The sequence below is a fragment of the Nymphalis io genome, chromosome 2 (assembly GCF_905147045.1).
Source record: "Nymphalis io chromosome 2, ilAglIoxx1.1, whole genome shotgun sequence".
Lineage (NCBI taxonomy): Eukaryota > Metazoa > Arthropoda > Insecta > Lepidoptera > Nymphalidae > Nymphalis > Nymphalis io.
Window position 1 is genome coordinate 6963025 of NC_065889.1, and position 19553 is coordinate 6982577.

The following is a 19553-nucleotide window of genomic DNA, read 5'->3' on the forward strand; positions in this document are numbered from 1 at the left end:
ATAAAATACCTAAAGGTATTATTTACTATAACATTTTTCAAACAAACTATACTTAATTTTGTGTAGATATCGATGATATGATATAACTTTATAGTTGTAGTAGAAAGTTATGTTTAAATATACATAAACATTTTTTAAAACTGTGTTTCGACCACAACTTCGTTACTTATAAATTCATTATTGCGTATACAAAGAATAGGTAACTTTAACTATTTATCAATAAATGAAACATTTTATATACCTTCCCTCTGTGACACTACGCTGATGATACAAAGCAAAATTGCCATGCTGGGAATTGACGTTCGGTGCAACCTCAATCCAGGGATTACATCGAGGTTGTTATCAAAACAGCCTCACGGAAACTCGGGGTTCTAATCAAAGTCACGCCACAACTACTGCACATATTATACAAAACGCAGGTGCAATCTTGCGTTGAATATTGGTCGCACCTTTGGGATGGCTCCGCTAAGTACCTACTGGAGGCCTTGGATCGGTTACAACGACATGCGATTCACATTGTTGGCGACGTAAACGTCGCAAACACCCTTGAGAGCCTTGCAATTGATTCGAGAGATAGCAGTGCTAAGCGCTTTCTGTCGAATGTATCACGGCGAATGCTCTGAGAGATTATTCTCCCTCCTTCCTGCTTCCCCTTTCCTTCACAAGTCTATGCGTGCTGGCTCTGTATGTCATCGCTTAACTGTGACATCAATTCCATCGCGCACGAAAATTTTGACAACTCTTTTCTTTGTCGCACCACTAAAAAATTGAATCCTTTACCACCACACGTCCTTTCCTCTTACAACCTGGGTTCCTTCAAACGATACGTGAAGAGGCATCTTGCGGACCGGCAAGGCGGGGGTGGTTAATGCAGAACATTCTTCCCGACTGTACTGGCCGTCGTCGCGTTTGGACTTCACTACCGCTTAGCATCGGGTGGATTGAAATATACTAAATAATAAGCTAAGACTCTTATAACAATTATATATCATACATTTCATCAGTTCCAAATATTGCCTAATTTTGTAATATTACAAGATTATTATTTATTAGGAATTGATAATTGTGATGTTAATATAAATAAATTATTTATTTATTTTTCAGCATTACTAAAAAAATAACGAATTAATAATTACAAAACTTATAAATATTGTCTGTTGTATAAAAAGTGTTTGTTTTTTTATTATATATTCTTAACAATCTTCGACCGAATGTATCAGTTCCTTGTGCCGGAATATATTTAAAAAAAGAACATTGCGTCATCGCCCGTCATAGAAGCAGAATATTGTTTTTGGCGCGAAGTTTTTTTTTTTTATAGAATAGAAAGGCAGACGAGCATACGGGCCACCTGATGGTAAGTGGTTACTAACGCCCATAGACATTGGCATTGTAAGAAATGTTAACCATTGCTTACATCACCAATGCGCCACCAACTACTAACTAAGATGTTATGTCCCTTGTGCCTGTAATTACACTGGCTCACTCACCCTTCAAACCGAAACACAACAATACCAAGTACTGCTGTTTTGCGGTAGAATATCTAATGAAAGCTCTACCACCAATAAAGTTTGGGTGCTTTGAACAAACAATTACCTAAATTGCCATTTTTAGTTGGTTTTGTTAGCATTTAAAGTAATTAATGATTGTTTTGTTTGTTATTTGTGTATTTTTTATAAAGTCAAATACTTATTTATGTATTCTTTTTAAAAAAAAGTCATTTTCACTTCTGGTTTGTAAGAATATATTATTTCATATTTTATTTTAAATTAAAAAGTATTTTTTCAGAAAATATCGTAAGTTTTCTATAGTCTACGTTTCATAAAATATTTTTTTGTATAATCTATAGTAGGAATTGTAATAAAAATAGTAGATTGTGATTTCATCTACTGGCATCCCTGCCGGGTGTGTGTGCGGCATATAAATTGTGTATCTGTAATTTACTGTAATTTTAATTGTAAACAATGTCTTTTATAAACCATTCATACGTGAAATAATAAAATCCGGGCAGTTTTTATCCCAATGTTCTAATTTAAGGGTTCTTATTTACTTTTTGTATTGATGTAAGGTTCTCGTGCTTTGTCTTCGTGTGTGACAATATACTCAAAATGGCGCATCAACTGGCACCGTCTGTAAATTGTTCATTGGACGACATTGACCTCAGTGCGCTTAAGGTAAACTTTTGAACTTTAACACTTTTGGCCATCTCTATAAAAGTCTGTAAAAAGGCTAGTCTTCATTAAAAATATATATATCAGGGAGCAATGATCTCACAGGGCGTGAATCATAGTTAGGGTTCAATAAGGATTATAATTAGCTTTTATCTATACATTCCTTGTGAATGTTTGATTTCAGGACCCGGCTGGTATATTTGAACTTATAGAAGTTGTGGGCAATGGCACCTATGGGCAAGTATATAAGGTATGTATGTTAATCTCAATAAATTGATTATTTACTAATATAATGACTACAATTCCCAGATTTATCTGACCTATAAATATAAATCAGTTAAATACATAAGTATCCTCGATAAATTGAACCTTAATGATGAAAATTATGTTACATTTATACTTTGAACTTTACAATTTAAGAGGAGCTATTAGTGTCAATGAACAGAATTAATTTTCATCTGCCAGCCTTCAATAAAACTGACATATCCTTAAATAACTATACACTGACTGAAATATACCTACTAAGTAAATTAAAATATCATCTATGTTAATATTTAGAATTAGTTTTATTGTAATCTGGTATTACTGAAAGTTACAAATTACATAGTAGTTTTAAAATCATTAAGTATTAACTTAACAATAGTGTAATCAAGTACTGCTGATATCAGTTTAGATACTGATTATGATAATGAGTTGAAAAATTTCCTTTCACTTATTTCTTATAACAAATAAAAATTAAAATGTTACTACTTTAAAAATTCATTATACATACTTAGTATATTTATTTAGTATTATCATTATGTTTCTTTCAACTGGTATTGTAATTTTTATAGTGTATTTCATTTTATGCACAAATATTATAGGGTCGACACACAAAAACTGGACAGCTTGCTGCCATCAAAGTTATGGATGTCACACAGGATGAAGAGGAAGAGATAAAACTTGAGATCAATGTCCTCAAAAAGTATTCTAATCACCGCAACATTGCAACTTATTATGGTGCATTTATTAAAAAGAGTCCTCCTGGAAAGGATGATCAACTTTGGCTGGTTATGGAGTATTGTGGTGCTGGTAAGTAGAAAATAAACTAAAAATAAAAAAATACCTATTTTCAATTTTAGGGTATTAAAAAATGGATTTTTGATAAATTAATTTTAATGGACGCAATTATGTAAAGTAGTTTTATTTAGTAACCATAATCTCATCTAATTGAGTCAATGATAATTATCATGCTCATTGAAACAGCTTGGAGTAATACAGAGGCAGTTCAGTTTTTATTGCTTTTAATTATATGATGTGGTTAACAACCTCTAACTAAACTAATAAGAGATCTTTTTAACGCCTACTGGATACAATTAGTTACATCATGACTTATATTTTCTTTTAATGTTTGATAATAACTAAATAAAAACTTTACTATTTTTCCTTGAACAATTAGCAATATTTGACTTATTTGTTTAAATTAAAAAAATATATATTCTATATAAATAATTGATTTCATTTAAGGGTTGAATTTAGTTATTTTCCAAGTAAGATTTACGCATTTAGATATAAATCAGTTCAGAATTCTTCACTTATAACAAAATCTACTGACATTAGGTCTTGAGATTTTTGCATAAAATGTGTATGTGACCAATTTAAACTTAATTATTTTTTAATTTACGTTCACTTTAATAAAAAAGGGTTTGTCATTTTAGGATCTGTGACAGACTTAGTCAAATCTACCAAGGGGCAGTCATTGAAAGAAGAATGGATTTCATATATTTGTAGAGAAATCCTAAGAGGTCTCAGCTATTTGCACTCCAATAAGGTGATACACCGTGATATAAAGGGACAGAATGTACTACTCACTGACAATGCTGAAGTCAAGCTTGGTAAGTAAAATTTATACCTTTTACGTTGAATTGAACAATTACTAAACACTGATGTTGCTAAGTTAAAAAACAAAAGTATGAGTAAATAAAAACAAGTAACAAATACTTGGACACACTTTATTTCATTTATTGGAAAATATATAGCATAATATAATACAAAACATTTGATAAAAAAATAAGATTTACATAGCCAACTAAGTTTCCACTTTTACATTGAAACATGGAGTGAACTTAATAAAAACAGTAACTTAAAAGGCAAAACGATAAAAATATTAATGACAAATAGAGCTTTTAAAGATTTCTACAAACTTAAATAGAATTTCATTAAAATTTTAGCTATAAAATTTATTATAGTTAACACATGCTAATTTCTTATATGGCTGTGATTAAAATTAACAGTGTAACAAACATTTTGTGTAACTTCACATAATACAAAGCTCTCTTGTGTATCACTTTATCTTTTATCGTCAAACTGAGTATTGCTGCTAATTTGTTTACATCATATATGAACATAATATATATAGGATTGAGCTCAGAACATTTAGTCACACAATAATATACCAGTTACTGTGTGACTACTTGATTATAGAATAGTAATTTAAAAATATATTAACTATACACATATCATATTTTAGTTTTATGTGGAATTGTAATATTGAACTAATTGAATGGTGATTTCTACCATCAATTTAATTGTTATATGTTGCCTGCTAACAGTTTAGAATTACATCAAAAATGTTAAATGTTGTTCTTTTACATTTTGCCATTAAAATTTATTATGGCATTTAATATGACAAAAGTATCATTAGAATTAATAATTATTTTGCATTTAATCCATCAGCCATCAAACAACTCTTCTACTAGGGAATATATAGGTATTGTAATAATTTAAAATTCTGATTTGTTATGAAAATTGGTATATTATTTTTACGCAAATTCAAAAAAGGTGGAGAGCTTTGTGCAAACTCGCCTGGGTAGGTACCACCCACACATCAGATATTCTACCGCAAAACAGTAGTACTTGGTATTGTTGTGTTCCTGTTTGAAGGGTGAGTGAGCCAGTGTAATTACAGGCACAAGGGACATAACATCTTAGTTCCGAAGGTTGGTGGTGCATTGGTGATGTAAGCGATGGTTAACATTTCTTACAATGCCAATGTCTATGGGCGTTGGTGACCACTTACCATCAGGTAGCCCATATGCTCGTTCGCCTTTCTATTCTATAAAAAAAAGGTTCTTAACATGTTTATATATATATACATATATATAGGTATATTTATCTTTATATATGTTCAGATATTTCTTCTTGGTATGTACGAATTTTAGTTCTTTTTGCAATGAGTTCTCCATATAGCTCCAAGAAGAAATTGAAATGGGACCTCAATTTTATTGATACTGACTGGGAGTTGTAAAGTTTTTATTTTTAGCATTCATGGATATTTTTGTATTAAGTTTATTTTTGTGTCTAATAAATAACCAATTTAATAAAAAAAAGTTTTTTTGTAGTTGACTTTGGGGTATCTGCACAACTCGATAGGACGATTGGCAGGAGAAATACATTCATCGGTACTCCGTATTGGATGGCGCCGGAAGTGATCGCATGTGACGAGAACCCCGAGGCCACGTACGATAATCGCTCTGACCTCTGGTCTCTCGGTATCACTGCACTTGAGATGGCTGAGAGTCAACCACCTCTATGCGATCTTCATCCTATGAGAGCTCTTTTCCTCATTCCACGGTGGTTATTTTTAATTTATTGCTTTACATTAATTTTATAATATTTGATTGATATAATTAGTAAAATTTAATATTTTCATATAATTGATAAGATATTTGCAAATACAGAAACTTGATAATATTTATATTTATAACATGTTATGTGAGATTGAATTGTGACAGTATAATTTTTTTTTTTTTAGAAACCCACCACCTCGCTTAAAGTCAAAGAAGTGGGCTAAAAAATTTCATAGTTTTATTGAGACTGTACTAGTAAAAGACTATCATCAGCGTCCTTACACTGAGCAACTTCTCAAGCATTCATTCATTAGGTGAGTATTAAAGCAAATAGGAAAAAAAAAACAATAAACATTGCTCTGAATAATGTGATATTTACTTATATATATTATATCTGCATATATTTATTATTCATTTTAATTTGTTGAAAAAGATAATATATTGTGAAGTTTTTTTTAATAAAACTTTCATTTTATGCTAAATTATTTATATTAGAAAGTTAAAATTATCTGAAAATAATAAAATGGGAAGTATGAACATGTTTTTAATGAAACTAATATAACATGATCCAGACAAGCACATGACTTGAGTATGAGGCTTAAAAATTAAATTTGTCTTTATTTTTTTTCCTTTATCTCATAAATTGGCTATGAAAGGAACATTGTAAGGAAACTTGGACTCTTTCCAAGAAAATCTCAGTCATTTATGGTTGCCGATATGCAATAGAGCGGGCGCGAATTTGACAAAGTATCAAAATCGATGGAGGATTTTTGATAATGGTAATATTTTTCACAGAGATCAACCGACAGAGAGACAGGTAAGGATACAACTGAAAGACCACATAGACAGATGCAAGAAGAGAAAGCAGGACAATTCCGTGCGGGAGGACTACAAGTACTCGGGCTCGGAGGGGGAGGAGGAGGACAACGCGGTGGCGGGCGAGCCCTCGTCCATCGTGCACAACGCCGCCGCGCACCAGGGCGGCGACACGCTGCGCAGGAACTTCCAGCAGATTCAGGAGGGACGGTCGGTGTCGCCGAGACCTGCATCATATGCGTTATCATTCATTTTCAATTAACTTACATTTAAAAAAAAAAGGAACTAGGTTCACCTGTGGATAAGAAATGAGAACTCCATAATAAACGATAATTTCAGAGAAAATATTAAGGTTAGATGAATATATCTCTATACGAGCAGAAACTATACGATCTATGTGACAACTCATTGTATAATTGTAAAATTTCCTTATAATATTTTACCATACATCCTTAACTTTGTGTATTTTTTAGAGCTGCTGCAGAAGCGCAGCAACCCCAACCGCCGCCTAAACGCAACAGCAAACGTGAAGAACGTGAAGAGATACCAGGTAGATGTCAAACTCTCAATATAAGACTATTTATGCCATATTAACCCTGAAGTCACTTATATCATTTTGTGTTTTTTTTAACAATAGCTGATTCCAATGGCAGGACAAATAATATTGTTAAATAAATCTTGTATATATATATATGCATATTCCGTGCGATTGTGATAAATGCACAAACAATAGCTACGCTATATAATGTATATAATTCTAATGTATATAATGTATCTTTAATCTTAAAACGAAAATGATGGTGACTTTTATACATATCAATACAGAAAGTCTTACTACTTACAAGAGTAAAACTGAAAACATTTTCTTCTATCTCATTGTTTTCGATTTTTTTTTATTAAATGTATCTAATATATTTCAAAATAAATATTTTAAAATTATATGTGAAAATAAAAAAAGCATCATTCGTTACTGGATCATTTATTAATGAAACGAATGAATTAACACCATTTTACTCTCACTAGCTAAAATCAAGAGATCATGTTCAAAGTCACAGTTGTTTATTTACATTTTCTGCTTCGATTGGAGTAGACTTCATTGTGTTTTGTATTCTTAATGTTAATGCGACAAAATACAGTATACGTTTACTTTTGTTTTCTTACTCTACAATAGAACCTGGCCCGCCAGCACGGCCATCCATTCCACAAAGACTGATTGTTGTGCCAGACCCACAAGCACAACAGCCAAATAGATATAGGTAATTATGATAATAATGTTCATTATTATATATATTTATTTTAGTTACGCGGTTCGAAAATAATCAACCGAATGTTTTATAATTTTCCGAAATATTTATTGGCATTATATTGGCAAACCAGTTATTACAAATGAAGTTACCGTCCACAAGTGATAACAGTAGAATTACCTCTTGCGCGCAGGCCCCTGCCGCCGACGCCGAAGTCGTCGGGCTCGTCCAACAGCTCGGGCTCCAACAACGGCACCCCGCCCGCGGGCGGCCCGCAGCCCCCGCAGCGCGGCTCGCATCACATTTTCAAGCCCATGGTACGGACTCTCTCAGTACCCCATTTATCCGATTTTTTTTATCTGTTATTCGTCTATTTCAGTATTTATGTAAAATGATTTTGAGTACTTTAGTTAGTAAATAAAATCTTCAATTGAAGAAGTCTTAAGTTAATGCTGCCTGCCAAATTATTCTTATCAACTAATATATTCATTGTTCTTTTATTAAAAAAAAAATCTTACTAAAAATCCCATTGTCAATCATAATGCTTTTAGAAATTAAACAAAAATCTTCTTGAAAATGTATGTATAATTTGTTGGTATATAGATTTTATTTTTGCTTTTGCGGCATATTATTGAGTTTTTTAATGTTTTTATTTTTACCAAAGTTTTATTCTGTATAATTTAATTAGAAAATATCATTTGAGCAGTGTAATCAGAAGATGAAGGAAATATGGATTTTAACATGAAATAAAATCATAAACCAAATATAATGCATGTTCTTTCGCCTTTTTATCATATTTGTGAAATTTTTATTTTATTAGCTTGTGTTTTTGTTTTCATGTCACGCTGTTTTTCTTTGCACATCCGATAAATTGACTGCAGCTTCCACCTCGAAGGCCAGAGGTAGGTTTATATTTGCCGCTTTGATTAAATTATAAAATTTTAAATAAAACCGATAATGAGTTTTCTATGATGGATTTTCAGGATTTGGATAAGTTAGCAGCGCAGCTAAACGAGCTCGGTGTAGTTTCGGGCAGTGAACCACCAAATCGACCTCCGCGGGCACCCACTAACGGCCAAGGTAAGTTTTATATAAAACTTAAACATCAAAACAATAACTATGCGTGAAAACATTAATATTGCTAATGAAGGCGCACGCAGAAGTATACTTATATGATCATATATTTTTCACATCTTCTGACATCCAATTGTAAGAAGCTATTAATAATATTTTCGATATTTTGTTTGATTATATGTAATAATCAAATCTGAATAAAATATGTAACAAAAACATTAAACAATTATTAAATGAAATATAAAATAAAAGCAATGAATGAAATGTCACGAAATGTATGCGTTGTGTGGCGGCAGGGCCGGCCGTGGAGCGCGCGGCGCCCGAGCCGCCCTTCGAGGAGTCGGACAGCGACAGCGAGGCGGAGGACAGCGGCGGCCGCGTGCGCAACGACGGCACGCTGCTGGCCAGCGACCCGCCCAAGCCGCTGTGAGCACCTCGCCACTGTGTTTTCGGTTACACTTACGATCACTCATAGGCTAAAACTTATCATTCGTCGTGTTATACGAACTAAAAGGCCATCGCGCCGATATGGAACGGAGGTATCGAAAGTTTCTTCGAAGTCAAGGAAGCGGTAGAAGTACAATTTTCATCGATGTCATTTTTTCGCTTTGAACGTCAATTTTTATTTATCTCCGACGTAAACATTATTTAATATTCATCGTAGATCACGTAGCAAACGACTAATCACACATTTTCCTTCCTTTATTTTATGTTGCGCATTATTTTATTTTCGCCCTCCATCTGTCTCCCTTTGGTTCGCTCCCCTTTGTTTCGGTTGGCTCGTCAGTCCCGAGTTCTGCTACAGGCCGGGCCTGAGCGCGGTGTCGGAGGACGGCTGCGGCGGCTGCGCGCCCACGCGCCCGCTGCCGCCCACGCCCGACGACGACGACCCGCACGCCGACCGCACGCTCGTCAAGCGGGTGAGTCTCGTCTCGCCTCCTTCGCTCGAACATCCTGGTGTTTTGTGTTAACAATTTGCATACTAGATTAAGTCGGTCGAAAATGGAAATGTTTTTTTATGCTTGCATACATATATCGTTTACAGTCCTAGTTGCTTATTGTAATACATACGTAAGTCGAGTGATGTACATGTACGAGTACAGTATGACAAAGCAACATTTTCGTTTTGGACCACGAGGATCAAACAGTAACGGTTTGTATATGATCAATGTGTTATGTTAATTTTTGCAATATCTTATCGTTTTAGTTTGAATAATATATATGGCTTGGTCTCTTTTAATATTTGACCATGAATATTCTCACCTAACGTGTGAGTGTTAGCCTTAGTGATGGTGGGGTCGTATATTTACTATATCTCACGCCAAAGTAAGATTGGTGAGCGATTACGAATACCATTAGAATTGTATAATACATATCTTTGATCTCTTTATTCATGTGCACTTTTTATACTGAACATGTTCGGAAAACATCAGAGGGAGAATGAAAACGATAAAAGGCAATCGGACATCGATGAAGCCGTTCTGCTCAAGGATTGGGACTTTGCCAGATTTTTCCCTTCGAAAAATACTGACGCCAAAGAAGAAAAGAATGATCCGACAAAGGAGTCCGAACTTAAACGCGCGCAACTCCAACGTCAGTCTCGTATTGAAATGGAGGATGCGTGGGTTAAATACAAAGCTATTGCGACACCACCCTCCCGGCACAAACAATTATTCCAAAAACCGGTCGATAAAACTACTCAGGAAAAGTTATCTGACATTCTTAAGTACAAGAAGGAGCAAGACGCAGAACTGAACACCCCAAACAGGTTCTTCAGAGGATTCAGAAGAGAGAACTCTGACTTATTCCCGCTGTCCAGCACACGACACTCCGCTATTTATTATCCGAAACATGAAGCTCAAATTGGAGCCAGTAAACAACTAAGATCTAGCGGAATATTCAACCACTCGCGTAAACAATCCAACAAACCTCAGACATCAGGGGAACCGATTCTGACAGACTTTATTAAAATGAACGACAGTTTGAAGAGGGCCCAAAGAAACCACTCAAAGATGTGCGATAATAAATCCCCAGAGAAGAAAGTTAACGCAAACAACCCCATAGACGCTCTAAAGAGTGTCGCGGTTCTCATCAGACAGGAGAATGAAAGACATAGTACGAGTCGCCAGAGCAGCGTCAATAGCGACTCGCCGGCCACCAGTATCTGTTTCACGAGCAGCGCCTCGTTCGAGAAGGGCACGCTCGATCTCACCGCCGACGCGCTGCAGAGCGGCGACTCCAACGCCAACAGCGTTGTTAAACCGCGTCGAGAAAAGACGGAGTCTGATATTATATTCAGAAGGAATTCTCAATTAAACCGGCACACAGACATTATATCGAGTGGGCAGGAAGCGGTAATCGCACAGGATCAGGTAATTCACACTGCTCGGGATAGTTTGATTAATATATTTTTACTTACGTTTGGTATGAGGGTTCTAATCTATGATTATCTAACATAGTTGTATTGAACTAACCTGTCGATGCTGTATTGTATCATAAAGTCTCCTACGTGATTGTGTAGCTATCGGTGTGGACTGTGGTGGATCGAATGACTTGTGTGGGAATGGTTGAACTGAAAGCGTTTTAAATTAATATTTATACTAAATATATATATATGAATGTTTATAATGGTTTGTTCAAAAATATTATAGTATTTACCATTTATTTGCTCACACGTCTTACATTTTGGCGTGACAGATTATTTTAAGTATCTGTTATAGTAGTACAGCTTAATATGAAATGTAGGTACATTGACTGTAGTAAAATACTCAATGGTTAAATAGATAACTATTCGTATGTCGATAAATAGTAGTACTAGTTTCTTCAGACTAAACTAACTAACATTGGTATTTGTACTCACAAACTAATAAATAATCTACATCTGTGCGCGAATACCGACTTCCTGCCAAGATACGCAAAGCGTCCTCAGTCGATGAATTAAGTAAATTGTGCCATACACAGTTCAAATTTAACAATATCAGGAATGACCGCCTAACGACTTCTCACCGAAGCTGACAAGAATATTCAACGTCTGTTTTGTGAATGTGTTTTTTTTTTTTTTTTTTTGTTAAATGCATGTTTTTACCGCTGCCGTGTTTGTGTTTGTCACGCTATGCTGTTGCAACGTTAAAACAATAACTAGCATATACTCGGACACCGTGACACTAGCCTAGCGTAGTTGTATTTGGAAATAAAAATGTTGTTAATAAATCTTGTAATTATAATAAATCAGTAATTTATAGAATAATATAATATTGTACGTTAAAAGCTAATGTCGCGGTGTCATTAACACTCGTAAGTATAACATTGGGTTTCACCAATTATATTTTTAACACATTTAATGGCGAAGTTGATAGTGTTATACAATTGTTTTATTTTTTTGAAACAACGTATAACGTTTCCTACTTCCATTTACGTCAATACGTAAACCAACAAAACTTAGATATAATTAATCCACTATCAGACTTACAGAAATCTCCAACTGAGTGTAAGCAATTCAATATTAAACAAATAGCGCTGTGCAAGAAATTTAAACATGTAGCAAAATTGTATAGTGTTATTAAAATAATCAATTATGAGTATCTAATTACAGCCATCGTCATTTTATTTCATTTGATTTGTTATGATTCAGTAAAATGTATACAGAAGTGGTACTTGTGTTATAGTTGTTAAGCCGAGATGGCCTAGTGGTAAGAACGCGTGAATCTTTACCGATGATCGTGGGTTCAAACCCGGGCAAGCACCACTGAATTTTCATGTGCTTAATTTGTGATTATAATTCATCTCGTGCTTAACGGTGAAAGAAAACATTGTAAGAAAACCTGCATGTGTCTAATTTCATTGAAATTCTGCCACATGTGTATTCTACCAACCTGCATTGGAGCAGCGTGGTGGAATAAGCTCCAAACCTTCTCCTCAAAAGGGAGAGGAGGCCTTAGCCCAGCAGTGAGACATTAACAGGCTTACTGTACTGTTACTGTGTTAGAGTTCTATAGACAATCTCATGACAAAAAAATAAATTACCCCAATATGAAGGTAATAAGAGAGCATAACTGAATCTCAGAATACAAAATAATCTGCATTTGAAGTAATAGGCATTACCGACATCTATAAGTCTTGTTGCATCATAGTAGTTACAAAGTAATGCCCTAAGCAGTATTATAAACTTTTATTAAAATCATTGTTAGACATTTTTATTTACTATAAAATGATATTTTTATATAGTTGGAGATTTCGAAAGTTAATATAAAATTTTACTCGAAATTATTGTTGGCCTAACTATTTACTGCTTATAATATTAAATAACTTTCCTATTTAAAAACATGTTGATAAAAATATTGCACACAAATATAATGTAATAAATAATTATTACGAAATTATATACTTAAATATAATAATCACGTTAAAATCCTAACATGAAATACTAATAAGTTACGTGATGCGAATTTGAAATGCATCCAGGGTCGCTCGAGTGGCAACAACGAAGGCAATGGGTCCCGTACCAGCTCCGTACTGCCCGACCTGCTGAGCCAGGCGGGCCAGCCCACGACTCCACCTCGCCTCGACAAATCTACTAGCGAAGAGGTAACATCTCCAAACCGTCCGACCATGCTATTTGTACACTTACATACATATATGTATATCTAGCGTACCATCATAAAATAGCCTCATGATAATAAAATTACTGCCTAAAAGTTAAAACCCTTATATAGAGGCAAATATAATATTAGTTTATTGCGGACATTTATGCCAATTCACTACTTGGAACAGATACCCATTTCGTAAAATCTGTGCTTTATGTTAAAGTTTTTGTGTGTAACATCTCGCGATTTTCATGTATATTTATGATACGGGGCTCCCAACATTATTTCTTAAGAGGTGCTTGCTTAACAAGAATTAACATTGACGAAATATCGCTAATTTAAAAAAAATATTATTATACCATAAAACTAACCTCAAAAATAAGTTTTAGTCAAGTTTATACTAAATATATATATTTTAATTTAATTATAAATTTCAAAAATACATAAGTGTTAGGAGTCCCTGTCCTAGCAACTTGTGGTGCCAAGCTTTTAGTATATAGTATTAATGTGATAATGGTTGTCAATCATGCAAACACCCTGGAGCTACGGTCCGCGACCGGTTTGCAGACTGCTGTTATCACTACGTAAGTACGAACCGTATAGCAACAAGAATGCTTCATACAGCATATCATAGAATGTTGTTAAAATAAACATCTCACTTCTTCTCTATGTATGCATACTATAGAAAGCTTCCATGTGTATTCATCTGCTAAATCATGTCTTTAGCCTTGAAGGTAGTTGGATGAAATATTGAACCAGCTTAATAACCGCAAGAGCAGTTTTACGATGGGCCCTAGTCGATGAATTAGTCTGACCTATCTAGAAAAAATATATTACTTAAAGTATGAGCACATTAAAATATAAATAAAAAGATAAAGCTTTTAATAGAGCAGTTATCCACATGTATTATTGAAATAAAAAATGTTTAATTATTTGAAAAAGATGTTAAAATTTTCTAAGAAACAACCTCCATCCTTTCAGATTCTTTTCCGATCATACTGAATGCTATAAAATCATAATGAATGTTACAACATCAAAATAATGTTAAGTGTAAACCTATTACTTAATTACATTTTATCTGAATAATTTATTTCATTGCCTGCTACACATATATACCCCGATATTCTGATTTGTCAAATGAGTTTTGTAGATAATAGCAACGCTGCAAATAACTTTCCGATCATTTTGAGATGATAACTAATAAATGGGAGGTGGTTTTTCTGACTAACCAGACTAGAAAAAAAATTACGGATGTAAAAACAAAATTAAAAAAAATATATGTAAATTTCAAGAAAACAAATCCATTATTAACTTTATTTATTTAATTGTTAATTCAATGTGTTTTCTTTTCCAGTATAGGCAAGCCATTGCAGGAGGCACACCTGCTCCTCACCATCATCACCACCCGCTCCCATCCTCTGTCCAGTCTACACCTTCGAAATCTTTCGTATCGGGTGCCGCTTCTCCTCATCCTCTTCAGCATTCTCCCTCGAACTCGTCTGTGGGCTCCCATCAACAGTTCCTCCCCTTGCAACAGAAGCAGCGTTCGTTCCTCACGTTCGGCTTCGGCGCGGGATCGACGGGTAGTGGCGGTACGGGTGGATCGGGCAACGCTTCCCGTCGCGAGAGCCACGTCAACGTCAACGTTACGCCTACTGGCCACGATCTGTCATCCGATACGCCAGAAATACGTAAATACAAGAAGAGATTCAATTCAGAGATTCTATGCGCAGCGCTTTGGGGTAAGTTCCAAAGTATAATCACATTATGTCGTATCATAAATCTCGTTGAATTTTTTTATTAAAATTGCTTGTATCTACTACAGGAGTCAATCTGCTAATTGGAACAGAAAATGGTTTAATGTTGCTCGATCGTTCTGGTCAAGGAAAAGTATATCAATTGATCTCAAGACGCCGCTTCCAACAAATGGAAGTGTTAGAAGGACAAAATATTCTTATAACTGTATCTGGAAAGAAGAATCGCGTACGCGTGTATTATTTGAGCTGGTTGAAATCAAAGATTTTGCGCACTGATGGCTTAAGTGATGTCAGTACTTTAATAATTTTTATTAAAACGTTCGTAACATTTAAAATATTTTCATTATTTTTATTTTTTAGCAAGTCGAAAGGAGAAATGGTTGGATAAACGTGGGAGAATTACAGGGTGCAGTACACTTCCGCATAGTCAAGTATGAGCGGATCAAGTTCCTCGTGATTGCTCTTAAAGATTCTATCGAGATTTACGCGTGGGCTCCTAAACCATATCACAAATTTATGGCCTTTAAAAGTTTTGGAGAATTGCAACATAGGTATAATATACATTCTATAAATTATACTTTCTAAATCTTAGTATATATCCAGAACTGCATATAATAGTAACTGTTACATGGGATCAATATTTTTTTTTATAGAAAATACCTAGTTACTTTGATGAATATGTCTTAAGTTGCTAATTTAGTTTGTACAAATTAAAAATTATTTGCAGGCCTTTATTAGTTGATTTAACTATTGAGGAAGGTACAAGACTGAAAGTAATCTATGGTTCAGCGGATGGCTTCCATGCTGTTGATCTCGATACCGCTAGTGTATATGACATTTATATTCCGAAACATGTAAGTTATATAACATTTAATAAATCTAGTGTCAGTAGGGTGTGGTCGTAATTATCATTTTTTTATTTGGCCGAAACTCACGCAAGATTTTATTCAACAGCCAAAAAAATCTCTTAACCCTTGAGTATGATCTTTCGAACGATTTCATTCTCCCTAATATAATGTGAAATAAAAAATAAATTTCATTGCAGACCCAAGGAGCGATAATTCCACATTGTATTGTTCCATTGCCTAATTCTAATGGAGTGCAGCTACTGTTATGTTATGACAATGAAGGTGTCTACGTCAACACTTATGGTAGAGTTAGCAAAAATATAGTGTTGCAGGTATGTAACCTAGTAATTTAAATATAATATAAAAATATACATAGTTTTGTATTAACTAATTATTTTAGAAGTAATGCAATTAAACATTTTTCTTAACTTTTAGTGGGGAGAAATGCCTACATCAGTAGCCTACATTGGTACTGGCCAAATAATGGGTTGGGGCAATAAAGCTATCGAAATTCGCTCTGTAGAGAGTGGACACCTTGACGGCGTGTTTATGCACAAAAAAGCCCAACGGCTTAAATTTTTATGTGAGCGCAATGACAAAGTTTTCTTCTCGTCCGCAAAGGGTGGTTCATCTTGTCAAATATATTTTATGACGCTGAATAAGCCCGGAATGGCCAATTGGTAGTGACAGGGCATAGAGGGCAAATAGACGCCCCATATCTGTGATGCGACACTGCCCTTTAGACATGCCAGTATTTTATTAAAAAATCAATCATGTGCTTTGGCCATTCAGAATTCAAAGACTTGTGATAGTAACAGATTATAATGTGCTCAAAAGACAATCCACAAAACATTACAATTTACAATTTCGTATTCGAGAATCTTATCTTTTAACAATCGTGGCATTTTGTACTGAATACTGTAATTTCAATACAAGCTACTAAGAATTATATATTATTAAGCAATAACCTATAGGATTAACGTTTTGATATTGACAACTATTCATAAGTAAGTTAATATTGCTTAGGTTTTATGTTGTAGATGTTAATTTCTGTAAGAAAATGTAATTCAAATCGAACTATCAATTCATATTATGCCATATTATATTGTTTATAATGTTAAGCTAGTTGGGTGATGATTATAATAATTGGATACATAATTATGTTCATTAACAAAAATCAATACCATGGTCATACAAATGGATATGACTATACTAATAACAAACTTACAAACTATTCAACTTTAGATGCTGTAATATACTCTTCATTCAATAAGGTTCTCTTAAGTAATCGGCACTTAGTCAAGTCACTGTGTATGTAATTATCACACCAAACTGCAATAATTTTATTAATGGATAAATCCTAAAAATTTGGTACTATTTATTATTTATTTGTTATGTACTATATTATTTACATGTATAAAGATGTAACTGTGCATATTGAAAATTATATATTTGATGACTTTTTATTTGAAATACCTTAGTCCAATAAAATACAAAATATAATGTTTTTTCTTATTTATTGCTATATTCCATTATTTGTCTGATAATCTGCTCAACCTCTATTTTTACCTACAAGATTATGTGTATTATTTCTGGAACTATAATACAATATAACAAAACTACTTTTAACAGTCCATAGCTACAATATAATTGCAATCAGTCTCAAGTTTCATAATAAACTTTTTCTACTGGTAAATATTATAAATAAATAAAACTATTCCTATTTATTAAACCCTTTGTATTAATACAGTACTACACTGTAGGGTTCCAAATAAAGTAAAACAACTGTTACAATATCAATGTGGATACTTATTGATTTTAAATTAAAAAAACTGATCCTTGTAATATGATGACCATGTAATGGTTGCCCAATGCCACTGCACCTAAAAATGTGTACACCAGTGATGAGAGTTGTCAAAATTACTAGAATTATAATCTTAAGTTTGATAACATAGTAACTAAAATGTTCTTTGATAAACTATTTAATTTGCAATGATGGACAGTTTATTTGCAACCATAGAAATATTTTTTTAATAGTGTAAAGAACAATTGAAGATAAGTGGAAGTGAAACATGTCATACAAAACGCTTTAATTACACCAGTCTAAATATGATTGAAGGTGATATGTACATATTTTTTTATTTGAAAAGAGGTTATTTAAAAGCTACATTTCTATAACAAATGAATACATATTAATACAACTTACTAGGTGCACTTTCATAAAAGTTCCATATCCTATCTCTTCAATTAAATTTTCAACAACATAAGACTGCCAAAATACTAAATCATACTTACAATCATCTTTTTGTTTCATGTCACCTTCATCCACTAAGTCTTCAATTATGATTAATGAAACATAATAAACATGCTGTAATGGCATCTAGTAAATTACAATTTATTATTTTAATCATATTTATTGTGTTCATGTATGCACTACTAATTCGAGCTTTGACAAAGAAATAAATTTATAAAGGGAAAATTAAAGTTAGCTTGTTGCTCATTTAGTGAGCAATGTAATTAAGTAAATCTTCATCTCCATATAGTGTCGATTTGAAACTAAGTTAGTTTGGCATTAATCAATAAAAAGAAATATTAAGCACAGTTCTATAACAATTTACAATCTTGATGGTACTAAATTCAATAATCTACTTATTGTGAAAATAATCCAGCTCTTGATAAGCCTTCACTTTCTTTATCAGTAATTGGGACTAACATTAAACCTGGCACTGGGGGTTGCATTTCTAAATCTCTTAATCTGTTAACTTTTACTTTAAGGTTACTACGAAGTTTATTTATATCTATATCTAGCTGTTTTTGATCAGATTCTAATAATGTTATTGTGCCTTCAACATTATGTTTCACAAGGACAGACCCAACAGTCACCCAACATTTCAATTGCGAAGATTTTGTAAGATCTCTTATGGCTTCTCGATTTTGATTTCTTCTTTTATCTAACATTATGATTTCTCGCTTATCATTAATTATTTCCTCGGCTAATTTTTCGACTGCAACGAGGTACTTCAAAATCTTACTTTGATCGTCCATTTCAAAACGTTTTTCAACAGGTACTGAGTAGTGAGTACTGAGTTGACTGTCAGACTGACTAGTGAATACTGTTGTGTCAATATGACAATGTCGTTTCCGATTAGTTTTTTAGCGGTTTTACATTTAGCGATTACACTTTTTAGCGATTTTACCAAGCTATAGCATTTATTAAGCGCCTTGAATGAAATTATCGTCTATTTTATTTAATATTAATGTGTTATGCTAATATTTTCATTTAATGTAAGTACTCTAATAAGAATGTTAAGCAAGCGCCTATACTACTATCACAAGCATAGGACACTTACTCAGAGAGAAAAATGATGACTTTGTCGACTTAATAAAAAATTTTTGAGGAAAATTTTCTTTAACGACCTGCGCCATCTATATTCCTCTCACTAAAACTAGGGATA

General features: G+C 33.5%; 2 protein-coding genes across 8 annotated transcripts; one reads left to right on the forward strand and one right to left on the reverse strand.

Annotated features, from left to right (window-relative positions):
- Positions 1-1892: 1892 nt before the first annotated feature.
- On the forward strand, positions 1893-17545 carry LOC126779806 (serine/threonine-protein kinase mig-15). 7 transcript variants are annotated; one of them, XM_050503936.1, is made up of 22 exons: positions 1893-2171; positions 2353-2418; positions 3032-3239; positions 3866-4042; positions 5549-5780; positions 5962-6090; positions 6572-6802; positions 7066-7142; positions 7764-7848; positions 8030-8153; positions 8718-8738; positions 8820-8916; positions 9207-9336; positions 9698-9830; positions 10344-11282; positions 13372-13494; positions 14848-15235; positions 15319-15539; positions 15611-15801; positions 15978-16104; positions 16296-16430; positions 16534-17545. In XM_050503936.1, exons 1-22 carry the CDS (start codon positions 2106-2108, stop codon positions 16780-16782), a joined length of 4149 nt encoding a protein of 1382 aa, XP_050359893.1. In that variant the 5' UTR covers positions 1893-2105; the 3' UTR covers positions 16783-17545. The 7 variants fall into 7 exon arrangements, with proteins under 7 accessions (XP_050359893.1, XP_050359898.1, XP_050359895.1 ...); XM_050503941.1 differs by having other exon boundaries at positions 15031-15235; XM_050503938.1 differs by having other exon boundaries at positions 9716-9830.
- Positions 16691-19185, reverse strand: LOC126780031 (p53 and DNA damage-regulated protein 1). The gene is made up of 2 exons (XM_050504283.1): positions 18394-19185; positions 16691-17981 (listed from the first exon to the last, which is right to left on the reverse strand). The coding sequence occupies exon 1, from the start codon at positions 19141-19143 to the stop codon at positions 18748-18750; it is 396 nt and encodes a 131-aa protein (XP_050360240.1). The 5' UTR covers positions 19144-19185; the 3' UTR covers positions 16691-17981; positions 18394-18747.
- Between the last annotated feature and the right edge of the window lie 368 nt (positions 19186-19553).